A 21,868-nucleotide genomic window follows, 5' to 3' on the forward strand; every position below is an offset into this window, starting at 1 on the left:
GATCCACTGGAGAACAGGAACAGAGTCGGCGTCAACCCGCTCGGCGACACGGACAGGATCAGAGGCGGCATCGACCCCGCCCAGGAACAGGAACAGTCTCAGTGGCGGCGTTGACCCGCCCGGGATCAGGAACCAGCTCGGCGGTGGCGTCGACCCCACCCAGGAACAGGAACAGAACCCGGACCCAGCTCAGTGGCGGCGTCGACCTGTACGGGGATGGCCAGGATGCAGGACCGGTGAGGCGGGACCTCCGCGACGCTTGGCGGTGGGACCTGCGTGCCGCTGGGGAGCAGCGAGGTCTGGGCGCTGGGGAGCGGCGAGGTAGGGTGTCGCCGGGATCCACGTCTCTTCTGCGGGGCAGCGGACTGAAGAAAGTGAGCATGGCACAAGACGGTGGGGAGTGGCAGAACCTCCGTGACGCTCGGCGGCGTAACCTCCGTGACGCTGGGGAGCGGCGAGGTCCGATGTTGCTGGTAGCCTCGTCTCTTCTCCGGGGCAGTGGACTGTAAGCACTGCGTCTGGCAAAAGACGCTCCAACTAGAGATAGAAGAGGTCCTCCAATCCAGTTGTTAATTGTGTTGTTGCAGCCAGGGGAAACCCAGCACTACAGAGGCTAAGAGTGAAGAAACGACGTAGAGCTGGATGCTCTCCCGATGGTTCCCCGAGACGATCAGTGACTGAGGAGTAGTGCGGTGAGTGGCCCTGGTTGCTAGTCTGCCATTGAATGCACAGATTATGCGCGGGGTCTCTAGGAGCTCCAGTGGGGCATTCTTCTGACTAGCAAACTCACAGTCACACAATAAAATTGTCAGAAGTCCCCGAATCAACAAAAACACGCAAAGAAAAAACTCGAGAGTCTATGTGCAGGTTCATGGGTAAGAGTAACACGGGGGGAAGGAGAAGAGGGGGCAGTAGCGGGAGGAGTACTCACAGGGAAATCCGGGGAGGATCCGGCATTGGCAGATGTCATTTGGTCCAGCCGGGAGGAAAAGCCTTGGACGTTGGTGGAGAGGGTCTGGAGGTAGACCCTTAGCCCATGTAAAAGCTGGCCATGATTCCCTAGCGGGGTTCCTCGGGCATTCAGAGCCTCCTTGAGGGTGCTGGAGTTCGTTGGGTCCATCGTTCTTGGTGAGACGATTCTGTTATGGCTGGTGGCCACTAGGTGTGTGAGAGAGCTGGACCCAGAACGAAAAGGGAGCAGGGTTAGGAAACAGCAGGTTTTATTTAAAGGAATCAGAGAATGTGGGACACCGGGGAGGCAGGTGAGGGAATCTAGGGCTGGTGCCGTAGTGGACGTAGTGTCTTTCCATGTAGTTGTGCATGCGGCGGTCTCCCATGCTTGTGGCGTCCTTCCCGTATTGGTGTGGCAACCCTCCCGTCATAGCCTAATGTTTGGACCTGAACAGACAGCTCTTGTGCAGCGGGACCTTGTGTGTTTGTGTTATACTGACATATAAATATTTAAAAGAAAGAAGAATCTTTGCAGCACATTTTGGGGGTTGGAGGACTGAAAAGAAGTGTCAGTTATTACTTAAATGTCTGCATTTAAACACTTTCCAACATGTTGGCTTGCTTTTTAACAAAAGCAGGTATGGCCATCTCAAAACCTCAGCAGAAATCAGTAAATGTAAACTTTCTAGCCACGCATACAGTATTATATTCTGAGATATATTTACTACTACCCTCTGAGGAAGGACAAGACATGTATTGTTTGTGAAGCAGAATGAAAACAACAATTTTTATGCACAAAAGACAACCCTGTCTCTCGGAAATGACATTCCAAGACAACTTAACTGCATTCTCATTTGAATGAAAGGTATTTTCTCTACAAAGGTACGATTGTGACGTTGTGGACAAGGTTTCCAATTTAAAGGAGCCGCAAAGTCCAAATAAGCAGAACAACCACATAAGTCAACAACACGACTTTCATCCAGGAGACCAGGGTTTGGTTTCTTAAATTCACTTAAATTCTTAAATCACGTTGTTTTTTAACCGTTTTCATTCACTGGTAGGTTTACGCACCAAAACTGTATGGGGTTAGGTTTTAAAACTACACATTTCAGTTCAAATACACTCTCTTACAACATGTTTAAAGCTTCTCTCCCATTTTGTGGGTAATCAGAGGGATGAGTTCCACCCCATCTAAGATATGACTGGTTGGCTGAAAAGGAGTGACAGTAAAGGAATACAATAATTGGCAAAGGTGTGTTGATTTGCAGTGTATTTGTGGTACGTCACAAAAGTAATCCAACAGAAAAGATGCTTCTCTCAAAATGTAATAGAGATTAAAGTTTGAGTGTATAGAAAGGTAAATTATGGGAGACACAAGCAGGAGCAACACCTACAAAACCTTTCAGTATCTGCAGCATTATTTATGTGACAATATATATTTGCTGTTGACAACATGAAAAGAAAAAACAGAATAGATAGATTCCAGATAAAATGTTGATTACATCCTTTTTGTCTTCATTGCAGGCTCCAACCAGCCACCACATTTCCTGAACTACTTCTTCTCGACCTACCTTCTCATCTATGAAGATACGGATATTGGTGAGTCTCTGAAGTGTCAACATGTTGCATTTGATGCATCGACGTGGTCTGAAGAAAGTACAGTAACGGCGTCTTTGCTTTGTCGACTTATTTACTGCACAGAAATGTTCTGTCCTCTGTATCCCCTGAATATAAACTGCAAAGGGGAAAAAAAACAACTGAGGAGAGATGTCATAACAAACACTGACAGTGATAGCAATGGATGTCCTCTATCAGAATGTGTGTATGTGTTTCTGTGTGTGTCTTGGTGATGAGAGGAAAAACTCCAGTGTCTTGTTGACTGAGTCGTTCTCTTGTATACAGCTGGCACAAAAGAAACCTGGAATGTTTTGGCTATTCCACACCTTGTTGCTGCTGTGAGTCAACGAGTTGTCCAGATTTGGTATCTCCATGTTATTATAAACTTGCTTATGTGGTGCATCCCACTGCTGTTGGGGGCAGTCAGGGGTTATGGTATGAACACCAGATACCAGGTTGAGTCCGACTCCCCCTGGATTTATTATTCCCCCTCTTATTTATTTTTTGTCATTTTTGTTGGTTGCAATGATTGACAGGGCAATTTGAAGATGTCTGGCTTTTCATCATCTCTGAGGGTGTCAGTGGCTCGGAATTAAAATCCTTTATATTGAATTGATTTTCTAGAAGTTTTTTTTTTTTTTTCTTTTATCACATGACCTTTACACTCTGCCAGTCTGTCAACACTCCTGGTCTGAGTGTTGGAGTGTTCGCTTATGTCTACTTCCTCACAGCTGTTTTCTGTGAGCAGTTACATGTCATGGGCATGGACAAAATATCTTCTGATTTTATTTTTTTTTCCTTTATTCACATTTTGTATTGGGTTCATGAAAGTTCAAATACACCAGCAAGTCTCCCTCGTCGTCATCAATATTCCAGTCATCACCCCGTCTTTCATCTGTTATCTTCCATCATCATCATCTTAGCCGAATGTTTTATCGTGCAGCCAGGAGAGGTTATAGCATCCCTCGAAAACTACAGTAAATCCTCGTCATTGTGACCTCAAATACCATTGTCCTCATAGTTGCCTGGTTTGGTATCTTTATCCAACAGGACAAAGTAGATTTTGGCTAAAGGCCATCTCTTCATAAAGTCAGCTGGCGTTCAGACCAGTGAAGGGCACGGATGTGATGGTGGGTGGCATTGCTGATTTCCCTAACCACGCTGTTCAGGTTGCCCTCTGGCCATGAATCAGTGTCCTCTCCTGAGGCAGCTGGGCTTTGGTCCAGCAACACCTTCCACTGGTCCAGAGAGCTGTCAGTCATGCTACTGGCCTGGTCTGTAATGGCTTCTTCGCTGGTGTGATTGTTAGGGCGGACAGAGCTGATCAGACAGTGACAATTTGTCAAGATTATTGTTTATTAGCTCAGCAGATGTCCTCATCTAGGAGGCCCTCCAATTCATAAACGCATGGATGACACACACCCACACACACACACAAAACACACTCTGAGTCAAACGTTTGTGTGTTATGTGAGCAGAGGATGGAGCTAAGCTAAGAACTGTATAAGATCCTTCCTCACCCCAAACACCCAAGTTTTCTCACCCACAAACTCAAGATTACTTATCATCCAGCGCCCTGACTTAATAAAACAGCCCAACAGCAATTTCAATGCTGGCATCGCTCTTTCTTTTGATTTGAATAAAGGAGCAAAATAAAAAAAACGTATTTTCTCATCTCAAGGTTCAGTGCAAAGATTGTGCAAAGAATAAAGAATTGTTAAATTGGGCTTTCAGGGCACAATGGAGGCAGTTTAATCATATTCATCACAAAACTTCATACTTTCATCTATACTTCATTAGACCATTATTTTACCACAAATCTGATGAACATAAATGAGCACCTGTCTGGCTGACTGGAAGCCAAACTGCACGACTTCAGCACAGTGATCAGGTTTCACACAGCCGCTCGGATTAGTCACATTCAGTTACCAAGTCTTGGTGATGATGTAACGGCATATGGTTCATGTGAGCAGGTTGTGCGAGGTGACACCAGTTTGTGTAATAAGCAGCTGATTGGCATGTTCACAATAGGACCACTGATACGGTATTATACAGATGAGCAACCCAGACTGTCCTCAAGTAGAAATGGTCTGCATTCATGCACACATGCTGGCAACACTATTTTTCTAGGCAGCAGATCAGTAGCTCCAACGCATGGTCTCTGAGCCAGTAGCCTCAGCGCTGTATAGCCTGCAGAAGCACATTCTGCACATTATTTATCAGGCAGATGAGGGAACACATCCAAACATCTATTTGATCTGAGGCTACACCCTCTTTTCTATCGGGCCCAGCAAGAGGTTTGGTATGGCTCCTAGCACAAGGTGTTTGCACAGATGTGTGCTGTAAAAAAACTCAGTACCGACACATACCAGTCTGCCAAAACATCAAAACCCTCTTATGTTTAGGTCTCCTTCGTGCTGCTATAACCTCTGAAGGTGTCCTGTGGTATCAGGTAACAAGACATGCAGCCGATCATTTAAATGGATCCTAGAAGCTATGAGGTGGGGCCTCCATGGATCTGACACATTTCACAACCAAATTGAAATCTGGAAGCCAAGTCAACACGTTTGTTATGTTTCTGAGACCATTCCTAAATAATTTTTGCTGGCTTGGCAGGGACCATTATCCTGCTGAAAGAGGAATCTGCCATCAGGGAGTGCTGTTACCATGAAGGAGTGCACTTGTTCTGCAACCATGTTTAGCTCGATGCTACGTGTCAAAGTGTCATCCACACGCATGCCAGGAAGTTTTCCCAGCAGAATATTACAGAGAGTGTCACTCTACCTCTGCCCACTTGTCTTCTTCCCATAGTGCATCAAGCTGCCATCTCGTGATAAAAATGCACACCCACCCAACTTTTCATATTATGTAAACTAGATTCATCAGACCAGGTCTCCGTCTTCTATTGCTCCTTGGTTCACCTCTGACGTGTCCATTTTAGGTGCTATTGGTGTTGAACAGGGGTCAGCATGGGTGCTGGGTCTGCAACTACACAGTCCCATACACAGTGAGCGGTGATGCATGATCATAGCCACATGGGCCAGGCTTCACTCCTCATGCTCATCACTGCATCCTTAGTGCCCGTGACCCTTACCAGTTGCCTCTCCATGAACCACTTTTGCTAGATATGATCCCCTGCATACTGGGAACACTCCACAAGACCTGCTGTTTTGGAGATGCAATCTTCTAGCCATCACAATTTGGCTCTTGTCAAAGTCACTCAGATCCTTAAACTGCCCATTTCCTGCCTCCAAGACATCAGTTTTCAAGAATTGACTGTTTACTAGCTGCCTAATACATCCCACCCCTTGAGAGGTGCCATTGTGACAGGATAATGTTATTCACCTCACCTAGTTACTCACCTAATCTTGTGGCTGATCAGTGTGCACAGTATACTGCCTTAAAAAAATAAAATAAAATAAAAAATACTAACAAGTACAACACCCTCAGCTTGATACATAGGTGAAACAGAGCCCACAAGGAATATTTAGCCTCCACTGTATGCATAATGCCTGTGATGCTTGATTAGGCTGCATTAGTGGTCTGCTGTACACTGCAGTGATACAATGATGCCTCAGATGAATATTTTGTTTGGAACAAAACCCTCCCTGTGTTTATGTTCACTCTCTGCATGTCTGTACCTTCTCTATGTGTGAATGTCCATTTAGCGTGAATATGCATGCATGTGTTTACATTTCATGATTTTTTGTCACATCCAGGCAGTGGGATCATTCACTCTTGGAGGGGGAGGGCAGCTAAACAGAGGAGCTGATGTTTAAATGCAGTGGCAGATAACAGTGTGTGTTGTGTCAGGAAATGGGATGTGTAATTAGACTGAGAGAACACTTTGATTAAACGCTCTCATCTCCTAATCCACTTTGCCCTGATTCGGCAGATTAAGCTCTCTACTGAGTAATTAACTTGTGGAAACACAACATTTGTTGAAAATAAGAAACTTCCACACTCTGCTGGGAAGGTTTGTGCTTGTCTTGTAGTTTTTATGCCAATTGAGCATGAGGCGTTGCTGTCTGATTAAATTTAAAAATCTGAATCAGGCTAACATTATTACAACACATGTTCATTTATATGTGCTAACTCATTGTACGCTTTACATTTCTTTGTAGTCTCAGAGGGCAAAAGAGAACAACAGCAGAGATGCTTTCGGCTGTATTGATTGCATAAATTAATTGAAGAGCTCTTCTTTAAACAACCATTTGAGGCATTGTTACTGACCCCCTATGAAGCTAAACAAGAGATCATGAAATTTACAAAAGGGAGGTGTGATAAAAACACATGTTGTATTTCCCCCAGATCACACAACAGACAAATTAGACTTCCAAAGCAGCAAAGCAGTGTAACACCTTTTATATGAGCCCATGTAGACCTCTCTTTCTTACACTATATTTTCTGTCTTATATTGTCTTTTCTCTTATAGGAACCAGCCTCCAGAGGGAAAGCTCTGTAGCCAAAGTTTCTGAACTATTTTTCTTATGTTTTACTCCTGCATCAAAGATGTAGAGCCTAAGCTGTATGTAGCAGTACTAGGACATAGTTTAAACATTTTAAGTGCCAACCTTTTGTCTGAACTTCTTCCCACTCCTTTTTCTCTCTTGCTCTCCTCTACGCCCTCACATTATTCTACTGGCACAGTAAATACCTTGCACTTTTAATTAGCTCTGTGGCGTTCCCAATTCAATAATAATTAAGGAGCAAGAAGTAGCCCCATATAACATCTTATTAAAGTCTTCCTCTAAACGTGTTGATAATGACTGTGTACTCTCTCTCCAACCAATTCCTCGCTGTCAGCTGCTCAGCACACTCTGCATTAAGTATGGCTTGTCAACACTGTCTTCTCTGGACACCGTCTCTTGTGCAGCTTCTCTGATTCATTGTATTGACTGCGTTAGCTTGCCTGCACCCATAAACTAGAGACAAGAGATGGGTGTCGTTAAGATTTTACTGGTACAACCACACTTACTGATAGTGCTTATCGAAGCGTTCCTTTCACAGGTGCTTTACTTTCAGTTATTTATTTATGAGAAGGAAATTTTTTAAATTAAGAACATTAGAATTAACCTTGCTTTATGATTCCTCTCTTTTTGTCCTCTCTTTTACTCTCCCCTGTACACTTTTACTGTGTTGTTACAAAAGTTTTAGGGAAAGGTTTAGAGCACTCCAACACTGGCATTCAGTTAGAGACATACAACATACATTCTACCTGCAGCCCACAAATCACGATACTCTCCCTGTTCTGAGCACTCTGAAAATGAAACTGAATTTCTGATACAGTTCAGTTCTGACAGTTCAGATGATGCGCTGACCGTTTCAGACAGATTCTATGAACACACCCATAGCAAAGCACTCAGCCCGTTAATGTTACTTTTAATCTTTAATTCATATTATTTAGTTATCTCCATGTGTGGGTTCTAGGCTGCCAGCACATGTAGCTCACCTAGAGCAATGAGAGCTGAACTACGAGTAAGGCACTGCTCTGCCTGTTTGTGATGAACTTTGTCTGGGTGTTTCCACAGATTATGTTTCTGCTCTCACATGCAAATGACTTGTTGCACTTGTGGTAATGAGCATTTCCAGTATTGACCCTGGTAAAGTGTAACCACACTTTAGTTCTTTCCACCATTGTCACTAACAGCAAGTTCTGTGAGTATGTCTGAGTATGTGAGTGCTGCACAGTGCTGCGGTGTTTGAGAGCCGCCTCCACCCCTCACACAGGCTCACACAGAGAAATGCATCATAGATGAATTAGAAACTAAACTGATGAAATACAATCCATCCATCCATTATCTATACACCACTTCATTCTCAGTAGGGTTGCAGGGGGGCTGGAGTCTATCCCAGCTGACTCAAGGCGAAGGCAGGGGACACCCTGGACGGGCCACCAGTCTACGGGCGTCTAACACAGAGAGACAGACAACCAAGCACACTCACATTCACACCTACAGACAATTTAGAATCACCAATTAACCTGTTTTGGACTGTGGGAAGAAGCCGAAGAACCCGGAGAGAACCCACAGTGCACGGGGATACATGGAAACTACATGCAGAAAGATCCGGGGTGTCCTCACCGGGACACAAACTGGGGATCTTCTTGCTGCGAGGCGATGGTGCTAACCACGAGCCACCCATGAGATAAAATGTAAAAGAAAATTCTGTATTTATACTTAGCAACTACAATAATAAAACCATTAACCGGTAATGCGAATACCATTGATCATCTTATTACAATGCATTTTTTTGCAGAGAAACCTTGGGTCCTGCTTTCATCAGGGTGTAAATTTGACACGTATCACCCACCTAAACATTGTTGCAGACCAAGCACACTCCCCAATGCCAGTGTCCTTCCCCAACAGGGCAAATCACTCTGCCAGATTGTACAAATGCTATAATAAAAATATGTCACTGATATAAACTTCTCTATCTAACATTTGAAAACAGCATAGCTATCTTTATGTTACGAATAATATAGTTACAGTCCTCTCAATTATCTTAATTATGTTGTAATAATAATCAACAAATTCTGAAATTATCCTTTGGCTATAGAAATGACTGCATTGTGGTTAAAGTGTCAGTGTTAATATTGCTGTCTTGTTTTAAAGTTTGCTTGGACATTTTCATGACTAAGGGTTTCCCATGACGGAACGTATTGCATATGTACTGTATGTTGCCAGCAGCTGTTTTTAAACACCAGTGAAAACCATTTAGGAAGCAGACATGGCAGATTTTAATGTTGTTTAAATCACTACAGGAAGGACATGACTGGTGCTTCGAGGCTTTTCTCCTTGAGCTTTTTCTGATCGGCATTGGGAAATCCATATTTGATTCCCCGTTAGTGGCACCTGGCTGTACATGAGAGCACTCAGCTCTGTTTTTTTCTGCTGCTGATCAAATAATTGGTCAGACCATTACTTGCTTGGACAGAAAAAGCCTCTATACCTGGCTGACACTCCTGGAGCAAATCACTGACCAGGCAGGTACACTCTCCCGCTCTATCTCTTACTCCGAGCCTCTAAATCAATTAGCCCTGTAATACATTCAGATAAAAAGCCTGTTTCTCTCTCTCAACTACCATCCATTCAGTTTACCCTATTTTACAACATTTGCTAATTCTCCTTTAACTTTGGCGTATTTTCAGCTACATGGATCTCCCTTGGGAAAAAAATGAAAACTTCCATAATAAAAGTTTTGGCTGTGTAAATGTGTACTAAGGCCAGTGCTCAGTGTTGCAAACATCTATCATCGTATCGCTGTCTTGAGTGAATAACCACCAGGGAAGGCAAGCGAGCAGGCGCTTAACAACACTCACTGCTGTAACAGAACACAAAGTAAATGCATGTAAATATACGGACTTCAGGCCATAATTTTAAATGTGTGAACACAACACCTGCTCATCCCACCACCAATAATATAGTCAGTTCATGAGGAATAATCATTAAAAACCTCTCTGTGGTTGAATATATTCTCTATATTTTTTCTGTTTTCTTTTTTATCAATATAAATGTCCAACAAATCACATTTGTACTTATTTTGATCATATCCCAACATGTGTAATATGTTTGGCATCCATTTATAAGACATGAAAACATTTTTATTCAATGATAGTGAACCAAGATTTTGTCAATTTATTGGAGAAATGTTTTGCAGTACTTGCTAGGTAGTGCTCAGAATTGATTCATCAACCAAAGTGATGCATCAAAAAAACAAGATATCTCTCGTCACATTTTGTAACATGTAAACATAAGAAAAAAAATAACTTAAACTGTTGAATTGAGCAGGAGAATTACTATGCTTTCAATGTTTCAGCCCAAGGGCTTGAAACTGAATATTTTTTTTCGTCGGGAAGCAAAGCCTAAAACATTCTGAGTAAGTGTGAACCCTTAATTTCCTTTTTTGACATTTTTAAATATCTGAAATTACCTTGGATGTGTTTCAAAGGACTGAAACACATCCAAGGATATTTTGCCTGTCCTTTGCCTCTACATACCAGACCATCTAGAGCAGAAACAGAGAGCATAAAAGAAGAAATAAAGAAAGATGAGCAGCAATAAAGTGAAAGGGTAATTAGGCTACTGTCCAGAGAAAAAGAAGGGGGCAGTTCCTCTGAGAGTGGATTCAGTGTTTGGGTCTCCTCTTGCAGGATACATGCTCCAGATATTTGTTACTGCCTGACTGCAACCGGGCAGCACAGCGGTCTGTTTTTACTCCCACTTTCACTCCTCATTTAGCCAAATTGGAATGCAGTGTGTGTGTCCTTTCTGCATCTCTGGCAGCTGCCATTGTATCTGTCACTGTTTGTGAGTTTGAGTTGGTGGATGCGCTATGTGTATTAGAGTGACTGTGTCTCTTTCTTTGCATGTGTGGTTTGACTGTATAAATCCTATCTACCAGCTGCAGATGTAAAATATTCCTTCACGTTGAGGTTTGAACCACCTGATCTCAGCAGGGGGGATGAGTCCTAACGTGTCTGGGAGATATTCTTAATGACTGCAGGTTTTTCTTCTCCACAAGAAGAGTCCTTGCCTACCTCACTTTGGGGAGGGAACACTTGATCTTTTGCTTCTTGTGACAGCTCTTTGCTGTCATTGAGCTGTTGCATTGACTCCCACAAAGGCTTCCCAATAATGCCAGCCGACTGCCATCCATGAGGGACCTCTGTTTTGGTTTAGTCAATCATTGCTTATCTTTCCCCGGTGGTGCCTTGCTCCCCCCTTCCTCCCCCAGGAAATAATGGGGTCCATGGTTCAGCGGTGTCTGCAAACACACCATCCATCATGACGCTGTTTCTGCACTTACCCAGCACGTGATGTGTTAGTATTATTATGGCCCATGCAAACGCTCAACACTCTGGCTCGCCATTGTAGCATAACCCCTGAGTTTCCTCAAGTTCTCAGTATCCTGAACATACTCGTACATCATTTTCATTTCCATCACTTTTCACTCATCTTGATTACTTTCCTACTGTCTGATTTTTGTTCTTTTTTTTCTGTCTGTGCTGCATCTTTTCTCGTATGTGGTCTGAAATCGGACTGCAAGGTGGCGCAGTTGGTAGCACTGTTGTCTCGCAGCAAGAAGGTCCCCGGTTCGCGTGGAGTTTGCATGTTCTCTCCGTGCAGCATGGGTTCTCTCCGGGTTCTCCGGCTTTCTCCCACAAGGTCCAAAAACATGTTGAGGTTAATTGGAGATTCTAAATTGTCCGTAGGTGTGAATGTGAGTGTGCTTGGTTGTCTGTTACTAAGTGTAGCGATAAACTAGCGACCTGTCCAGGGTGTCCCCTGCCTTTGCCCCAAGTCAGCTGGGATAGGCTCCAGCACCCTCGTGACCCTAGTGAGGATTAAGCAGTGTATAGATAATGGATGGATGGATGGACAAAGCATCATTCCCTAGTGAGGATTAAGCAGTGTATAGATAATGGATGGATGGATGGATAGATAATGAATGGCTGGATAGTCTGAAATAATAAACACTACTGGTATCTGGTGGAGAGACCCCCTACAGTGAAACATAGTTGTTCTTTTTGCTATGTTAACATGTCCCTATGGCATTTCTTTTAGATGTTAGAATATGCAGTGTTTAACAAATTTATAAGACCACCTGTCATAAAAAACAAAAAAACAGAAATATTTTAGAAATCTTAAAGAACTTGTTTTAAACTAAAAATGTTATTTTTAGTTATTTGGCAAAAAAATATAAACAAAAAAAAAAAAAAACCCAAACTGAAACAACTAAACAGTCGTTTCTCACACATAATAACCAAAAAGCTAAATATTGTGTATGGCCTCCTTTGGCCTTGATAACATTCTTGCTGGCGTTGCTTTTATGTACTTTTCCACAGCCTCTTTTGGTACTGACTTCCAAATAGTTTCTAGCAGTTCCCACAGACTTGCTTTCGATGAAAATGTTGTGCAATCAGTCTCTGAATGTATTACATCCCAAATTTGTTCAAGAGGATTCAAATCTGGGTTTTTGACTTGGCTGGTCCATTAATTCCAGGACTCCAGATTCCCTTTTTCTTGGTCAAATGGTCTCTGCACAGCTTTGATGTATACTTGGGCTCATTGTCTTGTTGGTAAATAAACCCACAATGAGATTCAGTCCAGAAGGGATTCCATGATGAACTAAGATGTTGTGGTAGACGTTCTTGTTCATGCTACTATTGATTTTCAATAATTTGTCCATGCCGTTTCCATAAATGGAACCCCATACCATGATGGAACCTCCACTGTGTTTCACTGTTGGTGCAATGTATCTGGCATCGAAACCTTCTCCAGCTTTTCAGTGAACATAGACACGACAATGCCGACTGAAGAGTTCAAACTTGGACTCGTCTGTCAAAGTGTTTGTGCTCCCTGGCAAATCTGAGGTGTTTCTGGATGTTTGCCTCAATAATGGCTTCTTAGCAGCTCTTCTTCTTCCATTTAAGCCTTGTTCCATCAGTCGTCTGCTTATGGTCTTTCTCAGACTCTGATCTAGAAGTGTTTATCTCTGCCTAAAGATCACCAGTGGTCTTCCTTCTCTCTCTAGTACTTCAAATCTTGAGGTGTCAGACATCTGTTTCAGTTAACTTTTGTCACCTGCCTCTTCCTTGGCGCATTTTGATGTCTTTCCATTTGTCTCAGAGACCATCCAGCATCATGAAGTGCTTTAATTCGCACTCAGCTCTTGACGTTTTACCATTTTGAACAGGAATGAGGAATTTCGAGCTGAACTCACCTTTTTATACTTAAGCTGGCTCACTGGCTTCTCTGAGAAGTCAGAAATTAATCAAGCATAACATTTAACCACTAAAACAACATTTTCTGTTCAGGAATGCAAGAAAATAAATGTATTTTGACAACTTAATCAAGAAATAGTAATGTACTTTCCTATTTTTTTATTTTTCTTGTAAAACAGTAAATTTGAAAATGAATGAATAACAATAATAATTATATTTTAGCATTAAAAATCTTATTTTAGTTAAAGAGCTTCTACATACTGGTGTATTAACCATGACAGAAACATTAAAAAAAAGATTTTGATAATGACTAATGCTGTTAATTTAGGGTGGTGGTCTAATAAATTTGTTAAGCACTGTATATCATGAGTGAAATAGGCAATCAATGCTGTGGCTGAGTGTTTCCACCTTGAGACTGTTGTGACTGCAATGACAATCTCAAAAACATAGATTGAGACAGGCAGTTTCTTACATAACAAACCCAAGGAACCAATTCTGTCAACTTGCAGAGAGGAGTTTTCCCAAATCGTTCTTCTTCAGCAACTGTTTCTGTCCCTATGGTCGATTTACTCCAATACTACAACATGTGGTTGTGCAGCAACCGTGTAGAGTTATATTTAAACCATTTAAAGGCAAGAGAGTATTGTTTTCATGAAAACAAACAAACAAAACAAACAAACAAAAAAAATCTAAATATGTAACTTTGAATCAAAAAGCAGAGAGAGCCATCAACATATTTTTGTCCATTTCTAATGCAGCCTCACATGCTTTGTAGCAAAATGCAGGCAAAAAACGTGTCAGGTCACTCAACTGCCAGGATGAAAATTACATTTGACATTTAAATAACATGATATCATTTGATGTACAGTAATTGGACACATCTCTTTGTCAAATTGCTATGCTGCATGCGCAATCCAATCCCATTCTGTTTTTAAACAGAAAAATAGCGCTTTAATATTTATAACTAGGTTCAAATACTATTTTAACCACTTTGTGCAACTTAGGATCTGTCACAATGAATTGTATTTTAACATTTTTTTTTGTTTAAATCTGAAAGTAGTTTGTATAACTGTCAGAAATGTAAAATTGTAATGTAGTTTGAGAGGTAAACTGTAGAGTTGTATGAAACACAAACCTTAAAGTATACACATCTCAAAATGTAAGTTCTCTGCTGAATGCACTTCATTTCAGTGAATCCCAGCAGTCTCTCAGAGAGTGTCACAGTAAAATCCACAGCCTTAGTTAATCGACTTTACAGGAATGCTTCAATGCTAAAGCAAAACTCTGATTCAGGACACATCTTCCTCTTTCTGCTGTTAGATAGGTTAAAACAAGAAAAGTTTTTGTTTTCTGACATGAAAAACATTTCATTATAGTGTTTTTTGAATGTTTTAGACATCCTTCAGTTGTTCATTTCAATGTGTACCCAGATGTACATACATCCATTTAGCAATACAATCTAGATTCTCTGTGTGTCATATGGGACTTTGTTTTTTTACGCTCTAAGTCTTTGTTTTTTCTCATGTAGTATTCATTCAAATTGCACAAAATAGATTAAATAACTGCATAAATGCACACCTCAGCACATAAACGTAGCTTTGGTGTTTGGTGTACTCTATCAAAGACAATTTGGTCTGCATGTGTCCTTTGAACAGACACTTAAGTCGTGTTTACGTACGTCTGACGCACCACTTCTGGTGTGAAGTACAGGCAAGACAAAAAAGAAAACATACACCCAACCCTGATCTCGTGTCTCACTTGACTGACTGATACAGTCAGGTGATAATTAAGTGTTCAATGTGGTCTTCAGGTGTAGCTGCACTGGCCAGCATCTTACGTAAGGCTTGTTTAGTGTTTCCTCAGAGACACAATCTTAGACATTTCACACTGTAGTGATCTCTCTCCATCTCCTCATCTCCTGTTAAAAGATAAACTGCTTCTGTGGTCTGGCCTGTTCCATTCAGAGTTTCCTGTCTTCTGACCAGACAGAGAGTGAGAACAGAGAGAGACAAAGACAAAGATGGGGAAGCGTGAAAAACTGTAGGCTGCGTGTGTGATATTTCTCTAGGTTGTAAAAGTTAATTGAAATTGTCTGTGGGAATGTGGCGCGACATCAGGTTGAGCAGCGCTGCCAAGACGCCCAGCACCGAGTTGACAGGCGTCACTGTGATGGCGCCAGTGGTTAGATTACCTGACCAGCCCAAGTTGTGCTCTCACACAGTGTTTTAACACTCTTTTGGGCTTTAAATGGAGCTTAGGCTCATTTGGAAAGTGTCCGTACATCTGTGTCTGTGTGTGGTCGGAGGCATATGTGCTGACATTCACACACAGGATCCTGTTTGACTGTGCAAAACACCCCACTGTACTGTGCAATTCAGTGTGTGTGAGAGAGAGATCAGACTCTCAGAATCATCAAAGAGAACAGCACAATATTTCTGATGCTTATTTCAAGCTTTTTCATTACCCCAAATTATCAGCATCGCCACAGAGTTCAGTTTGTTTACATGTTTGTGTGTGTATTTCTGTAATGCCTCAGGTTTAAACCTAGTCTAATCCCAGAGGTCCCAGCAAGTCAAATGATCAAAGTATCAAGAGGATGAACCCTCAACCAGAGCACTGCTAATGTGTTGTATGTTTATGCAGTGGATGTATATTTTTCTTCTTCATTTGGGGAAATAAGTAATTTTGAAAATGTCACAACATTTACCGAAAAAGTAAAATTACTGTTTAGTGTAGCTTTTTTCTTTCTTTCTTTCTTCCACTCACATTCAATTCTTTATTTTGGGTTCTACTATTTGTTTACTTGTGTGTGTGTGTGTGTGTGTGTGTGTGTGTGTGTGTGTGTGTTACTCCATTCTCCAGTACTGAGAGGTGCATTGCTGGCTGGCAGATCAGCTTCTTGCAGCTGCTTATCTGGCCCAGGTGGGTCACGGCTGATACCTGCCTGAGCCACGCAGAGCAGCTAACCTGGAAATTGATGTTTCACATCAGCGACCACCTCTCTCTGCTCTGTTGCAGGGAAGCTGTAGAAATGAGGAGGGGGGAATGCATATGTGTGTGTTTCTGTATGTTTTTGTACGTCGCCCCACTTGTGTGTATTTGTGTGAATGAATCCATTGTTTATTTGAGTTTTTCATAAGATGGACATGCATGCAGCAGTTAGTGTCGTGACTCCAGCGCAACCATATTACTGCTTTTTTTTTTTAATACAAAAAAGTCCTGTTTTTTTTTGTTGTTTTTTTTTCAATTACACAAAGGTAGAAAAAAAAGAGAGATTAAATGTCATGGAAAACTCCTAATGGTCTTTGAAAATCAGATGGTTACTTGTCTGAAAGACCACTAGAAATGATTTTGAATCTTAAGAAATAAATAAATAAATAAAATAATGTAATAATTGTTACAATGTTCTGAGTATTACTTGACAGATGAAACTGAGTTCCGGCTGACAAAGAACCTGTGTTTGGGGCACTTTAATCAACATATTTCATGCACCATGATTGTGGCCAACCGTCGCCATTTTTAGATTCGTGTGACATCAGGGGTCCTTTATGTAGATGCAACTTGTGGTGGTAGCAGTAAGAGAGTAGCGTTTCTAATTTCGCACGCTTTAGTTACCACACAATCTGATCAGTTCCACAAGAACGAATTTGCTAAACCCTTTGAATTATTGTTTAGATGACATGCTGGATCAGCTTATATTAGATGCCTGCAGTGTGCTATCAATGTCGGTCGTTGGAGGCTGGTGTGCATTCTATGAAGAAAGGTTATCTCGTCCTTGTCTTGAAAGCTGACATTTGTTCTCATAAAGGCCAGTGTGCTGGTGCCAGACAGGATTAATTGGATAGTGGGGTGCCTGCACTCTGTCCCCCATTTACAGACCGGTCTCTGACTTAAACCTCTTGCTTTTGTTTGCTGGTGCCGCTGTGTTTTTTTTTTTTTTGTTTGTTTGTTTCGTCCTCATTATGCTCTCAGTGTGCTGCTGTTCACTGCATAGTAATGCAACTGTCGCCTTTTCACATGTTGTCAATGTGATGGTAGCACTTGTTATCTTTTGATACTTAAGTGTGTGTCAGTCTTCTAAGTACTGTATGTGCATGTTGAGCTCATCGATAGGCCAAAAGGCATGCGAGTATGTTTGAGTTGTGCTTATATTCATGTGTGGACTAGGGAGCTCAGTGTTAATTTTGACAAGAATTTTAACTTAATTTTAGTCTTAGTTACTCACCAAAGACTGGATTAAGTTGAAGTCACATTTTAATCTTTTAGTTTTGTTTTCTTTTACTTAAAATTTAGCCTGGGGAAATCTGTTTTAGTTTTTGTCTAATTTTTAGCCGCATTTTAGTCTGTTTAAGTATTTTGACAGTTTTGTTTTGCTGTCATAGATTTTGCAAAAGGATGTTTGTCATGGTAGTAAAAGCTCCATTGTAAGCAAACCTGTAACTATGTGTTTAATCATCTAAACCAGTGGTTGTGAAACTTTTTCTGTCCGGCCCCCCTTCGCAGGACAGAAATCTTTCAGGGTCCCCCCTCGCCTTAAATAGTCATGAATTGAGCCAGTTTAAATTTACTAAAAATAAATATTATGAGCAGTCAAATAGTGCAACAACAACTTGCTCAGTGATCAGTAAAAGTAACAGGGGAGGATAGCCTTCAATTTTGCAGTGGTAGTCTCATCAGTCATTGTTGACACCATATCAAGAGCAGTGGAGAGTAGGAGATCCTCAGCTATTGGATGTGGTTTCTTGCGATTCTGTTGCAGGGCTCCAGACTAACTTTTCCAATGGTAACACTGGTGCTACCAACTTTCTTCATTGGTCGCAGCAGCTAATGATTTGGTTACCGTACTCCCTTATTTTGGATCAGCATTGCCACAACTATGAATCCACCATGCATGATGATGAATAGCTGTTTTTGCATAACTTAGTTATGTTGCAGTGATCTTCAGTGATACAAGATTTGATATTTGTGAAATGTTTTAACCTTAAAATATATTTATTTTGTCACCAGTCCTCTTCTAACATCACTCATTAACTGCACACAGGCTAAACAATTGCTGAAAATGCCCATGGGTCGATGGTGCATTTTACCGATGCTCCCTAAACGCCTCACATGCTGCTCCGGTGGATGGTACATTTTACCGATATTCCCTGAACGCCTCACATGCTGCTACAATAGCTGCTACCAGGTGTCTGCAGTGCAGCTCCTCTGACAGGTGAGCGACCAAACATTTGTTGGAAAACAGTGGAAAGCGCGTTCTAAACAAATTTGCCCACAATGAAAGGTTTTCTATTGGTAGCGTTGTTTATTTATTTATTTGTTTGTTTATATGAACGGACTTTTCTACGAACTGAGCGCATTTTAAATGTCCATACCACTGGTGATCATGTTATTAGAAAAACTGTGATCACTGTTAAAATGTGAATTTGGGGGGGGGCTCACTTTGAGAAACACTGGCATAGAGGATGGTTTTCATCATGTCTTTACTCGTCAATTGATAATGAACAGAGATTCCGTTTTAATTTTTGTTGTCAGTGCTTCTTAAATTTACGTTCTCGTCACAAATTAGTCACGGAAAAAAGCGTCGTCAACGAAAAGTTTTCGTTTAAGTTTTCATTGACAAAATTAACACTGGGTGAGCTGGAGAGAGACTGCGGTATAATAGAGCTCCTTTGCCTTATCTCACAGCCGGGAAGTTGTCTGACATTTAACGAGCCTTTTCAGAAGCACAGATAATTTTTTTTAAGGAATAAGGCAAGCTTGTATTCTTTGCCTTTCTCTTAGCACACATTCTTGTTCTCTCTCTCTCTCTCTCTGTCGTATTTGTCTCCAGTAAGGACTCCCAGTTCCGAACACACCCCGAGCTTTTCTGCTGTCAGTCACTGAGCGAGGGAGATACTTTGGTTTTAGTAGGTGTTCACTTTCCTGCGTTTACGTTCACACAAACTCACTCACACACTCACGAGGGTACGCATGACTACACAGACTGTCCACGCTAGAAGTGCAATGACAATATACGCACCATGGTGTTTAATGGTGTTTAAAACAAATGCTTGTTGTAGGGAAAAACAGTCAGAGGAGATTCTCGTGCGGTCACATCTGTATAATTCATCATTAAAAGAGTGGAAGTAGAAGTAGTTGCTGCCAGACTACATAGGAGAAGTTCAAAGTTCTCCAGAAGTCTTGTGCTGTGTCCACTCAATGTCCTCAGCACACATCAGGAACAACACCATGGTGACATGGCGCTACAGTCCAGTCTGTGACTACAGTATAACACACTGCTTACAGTGCAGTCTGTAACGTCTTTTAGGGCCCCACCTAAACAGTCTACTAAAAAATACAACATGTTGAAATAATTTACAGCCACAGAGTCTCAACACTACGTTTACTAAACTGACTGGACAAAACATCTAGGACACTTTTGTTTTAAGTCAACTAATAATTTGGAAGGAGGAATAATAAACCTGACAAAACTTTTGCGTTCGCTGAACCTTTAATAATAGAACTATTTAAGAACAGGTGAAATGACTCAGTGACTACCGAGTCACTTAAACTCTGTTTAATTTGAGCTATGTGGTTTTGCTTTATTCAGAAAGTGTTCCTTTCTCTAGTTTGATGTAAAGCTGCTCGATGGAGACTTATGTACAATAATACAAGAAGTCATTGGTTTCCCTGGTAATACTGAAAACAAAGCAACTATGAGAATATCCACTTCAGTCGATAAGAACTGGTGGTAGTTTGAACTTAAATTAAAGGCCTCCTTTGGTGAAAATCAAGTTCCCAACATATCGATATGGTATTTTAAGATGTATCACAAGAGAACACCATGATGAACATTTCCAACTTGAAACTGCAGTGTTCTGCCACTGACATGGACTTAGACTTCCACGATGTCACATACAACTTGCAAAGTGGGACTTTTCGTATTTTTGTGTAGTTACATTTAAGCCAAGGAGGGATTATTTTCATGGAAAAGAGATATGTAACTTTAATACATAGAGATGAGTTTTTATGGGCTTAATCTCTGTCCAGAAAAGGACTTTAAACATGGAACTGCAAACTCTTGTGTGAAATAGCCAGCATCCATATTTTGCCTTTTTTTCCATTAAAACCAAGCCAATGGATTAAATACCTTTAAAGCCTGTTCTTGGGTACTCAATTATACTGTATCTGTATGTTCCATGCTTTCCTCTCTGGCAGACCTCAGGTATCTCAACTACTAATTTCCTGTTATCTGTTTAATAGCAAACTGGGCTTTGCTGAATTTCTTACTGTAAGCTTTGGAATGAAATTCATTATGAAACTTGCAAACACTGAATGATACATCGAAACTATTTCAGGGCAGGAAGGTAATATTTTCATGGAAAACATCAGAGTTGAATTTTTAGGGATTTAATCGATGAGACTTTAATGCTGCCCTTTAACACTACAAGTAGAATAAAGTCTTGTCTGGGCACAAGTTGCAGTAAAAATGGCTTGAACAGTAACAACAGGATCAGGCTACAGTTGTATAAAAAATATATAATTAAAACAATAGACTGTACTGAATCCACAAAACAATAAACAAACAAAAAACTTAGTAGCTTTTTAACTCCCAAGGAAGCCCTGTTTTTCTTTTTTCAGAAGCCAATTCTCCACTGGCAGATGTTTCAGTGTCACACCAGTACAGAAAAAGGATACACAAACCAGATTACTGGTACAATCTTCAGGGTGTGACAAAATCATTCAAACTGTCTTGCTACAGTGCTGAGAGAAATAGAATGATCTGCTTGCCACTGATAAAAGGATGAAGACTATAGCATCAAGCCGTGGCTCCTTTATTTCACCTTGCCTTGTTCACAGGACATTGAAGATAACTTAGCTGTGGCATGCAGGCTTGGTGATCTCCACTGGATCTCCACTGTAATAGTGTTTCCTCACCAGTCCATATGGTGTAACAGTTGTAAAACTGCGCTGTGCTCCAGACGCCACACTAGCATGTCTGATGCTGGTCAGGTTCAGCTTAGTATAGCTGACTGACTGGCCAAGCCAGGCCAAGGCCAGCTGGACTTTATCTATATGGGCAGAGATACTAATGCATCTCTATCTTCCTCATCTTTCTCTCTTGCTCTCTTATGTCCATCTGCTGTGAAGTCCCTCTCACCCTCATCTCCCCCTCTGCCAGTAACTATTCCCATCTCCATGTGTATATCACTTCCACTTTCACATCCACATTTTGTGCCAGCTCCTCATTCCTTCAGCCTGCCTCCTTCCTTCCTCTCCTTTTCCCCTTTTCCTTCTATGTTCTCATGGCCTTTCCTCCCATCTGTTTTGCTTCTTTGTTTTCATTCCTCCTTTTCTTTTTCTGCCTCTTCCCATCCCTATCTCATCGCCCACTGTTTCCTCTATGACGGGCAGGTGACAGCAGGGAAGGGAAGAGACAAGGAGGTAAAGAGAGACCATGAGAGGATGAGAGAAGAGAGGACAGACTTCTAGAAGAGGGTGGACAGGGTGATCACTGTCTGAAAAGCTTGGCTGAAAATGTGCTTAAGTTGACCGGCAGAGGACTGCAATGCAGACATGCCAGAGCCTAAAGTG

General features: G+C 41.5%; 1 protein-coding gene across 2 annotated transcripts in view; it reads left to right on the forward strand.

Moving 5' to 3' along the window:
- Positions 1 to 21,868, forward strand: part of cdh23 (cadherin-related 23) — a 231,052-nt gene that overhangs the window by 4,124 nt on the left and 205,060 nt on the right. Inside the window, exons 2-3 of one of the 2 annotated variants that reach the window (XM_008285308.1) lie at positions 1,613 to 1,621; positions 2,476 to 2,550. In XM_008285308.1, the coding sequence (XP_008283530.1) occupies positions 1,613 to 1,621; positions 2,476 to 2,550 (84 nt within the window). The remainder of the gene's footprint in view (positions 1 to 1,612; positions 1,622 to 2,475; positions 2,551 to 21,868) is intronic. The other variant, XM_008285307.1, reaches the window with a different exon arrangement.

The sequence above is a fragment of the Stegastes partitus genome, unplaced genomic scaffold (genome assembly GCF_000690725.1).
Source record: "Stegastes partitus isolate 25-593 unplaced genomic scaffold, Stegastes_partitus-1.0.2 Scaffold396, whole genome shotgun sequence".
NCBI lineage: Eukaryota > Metazoa > Chordata > Actinopteri > Pomacentridae > Stegastes > Stegastes partitus.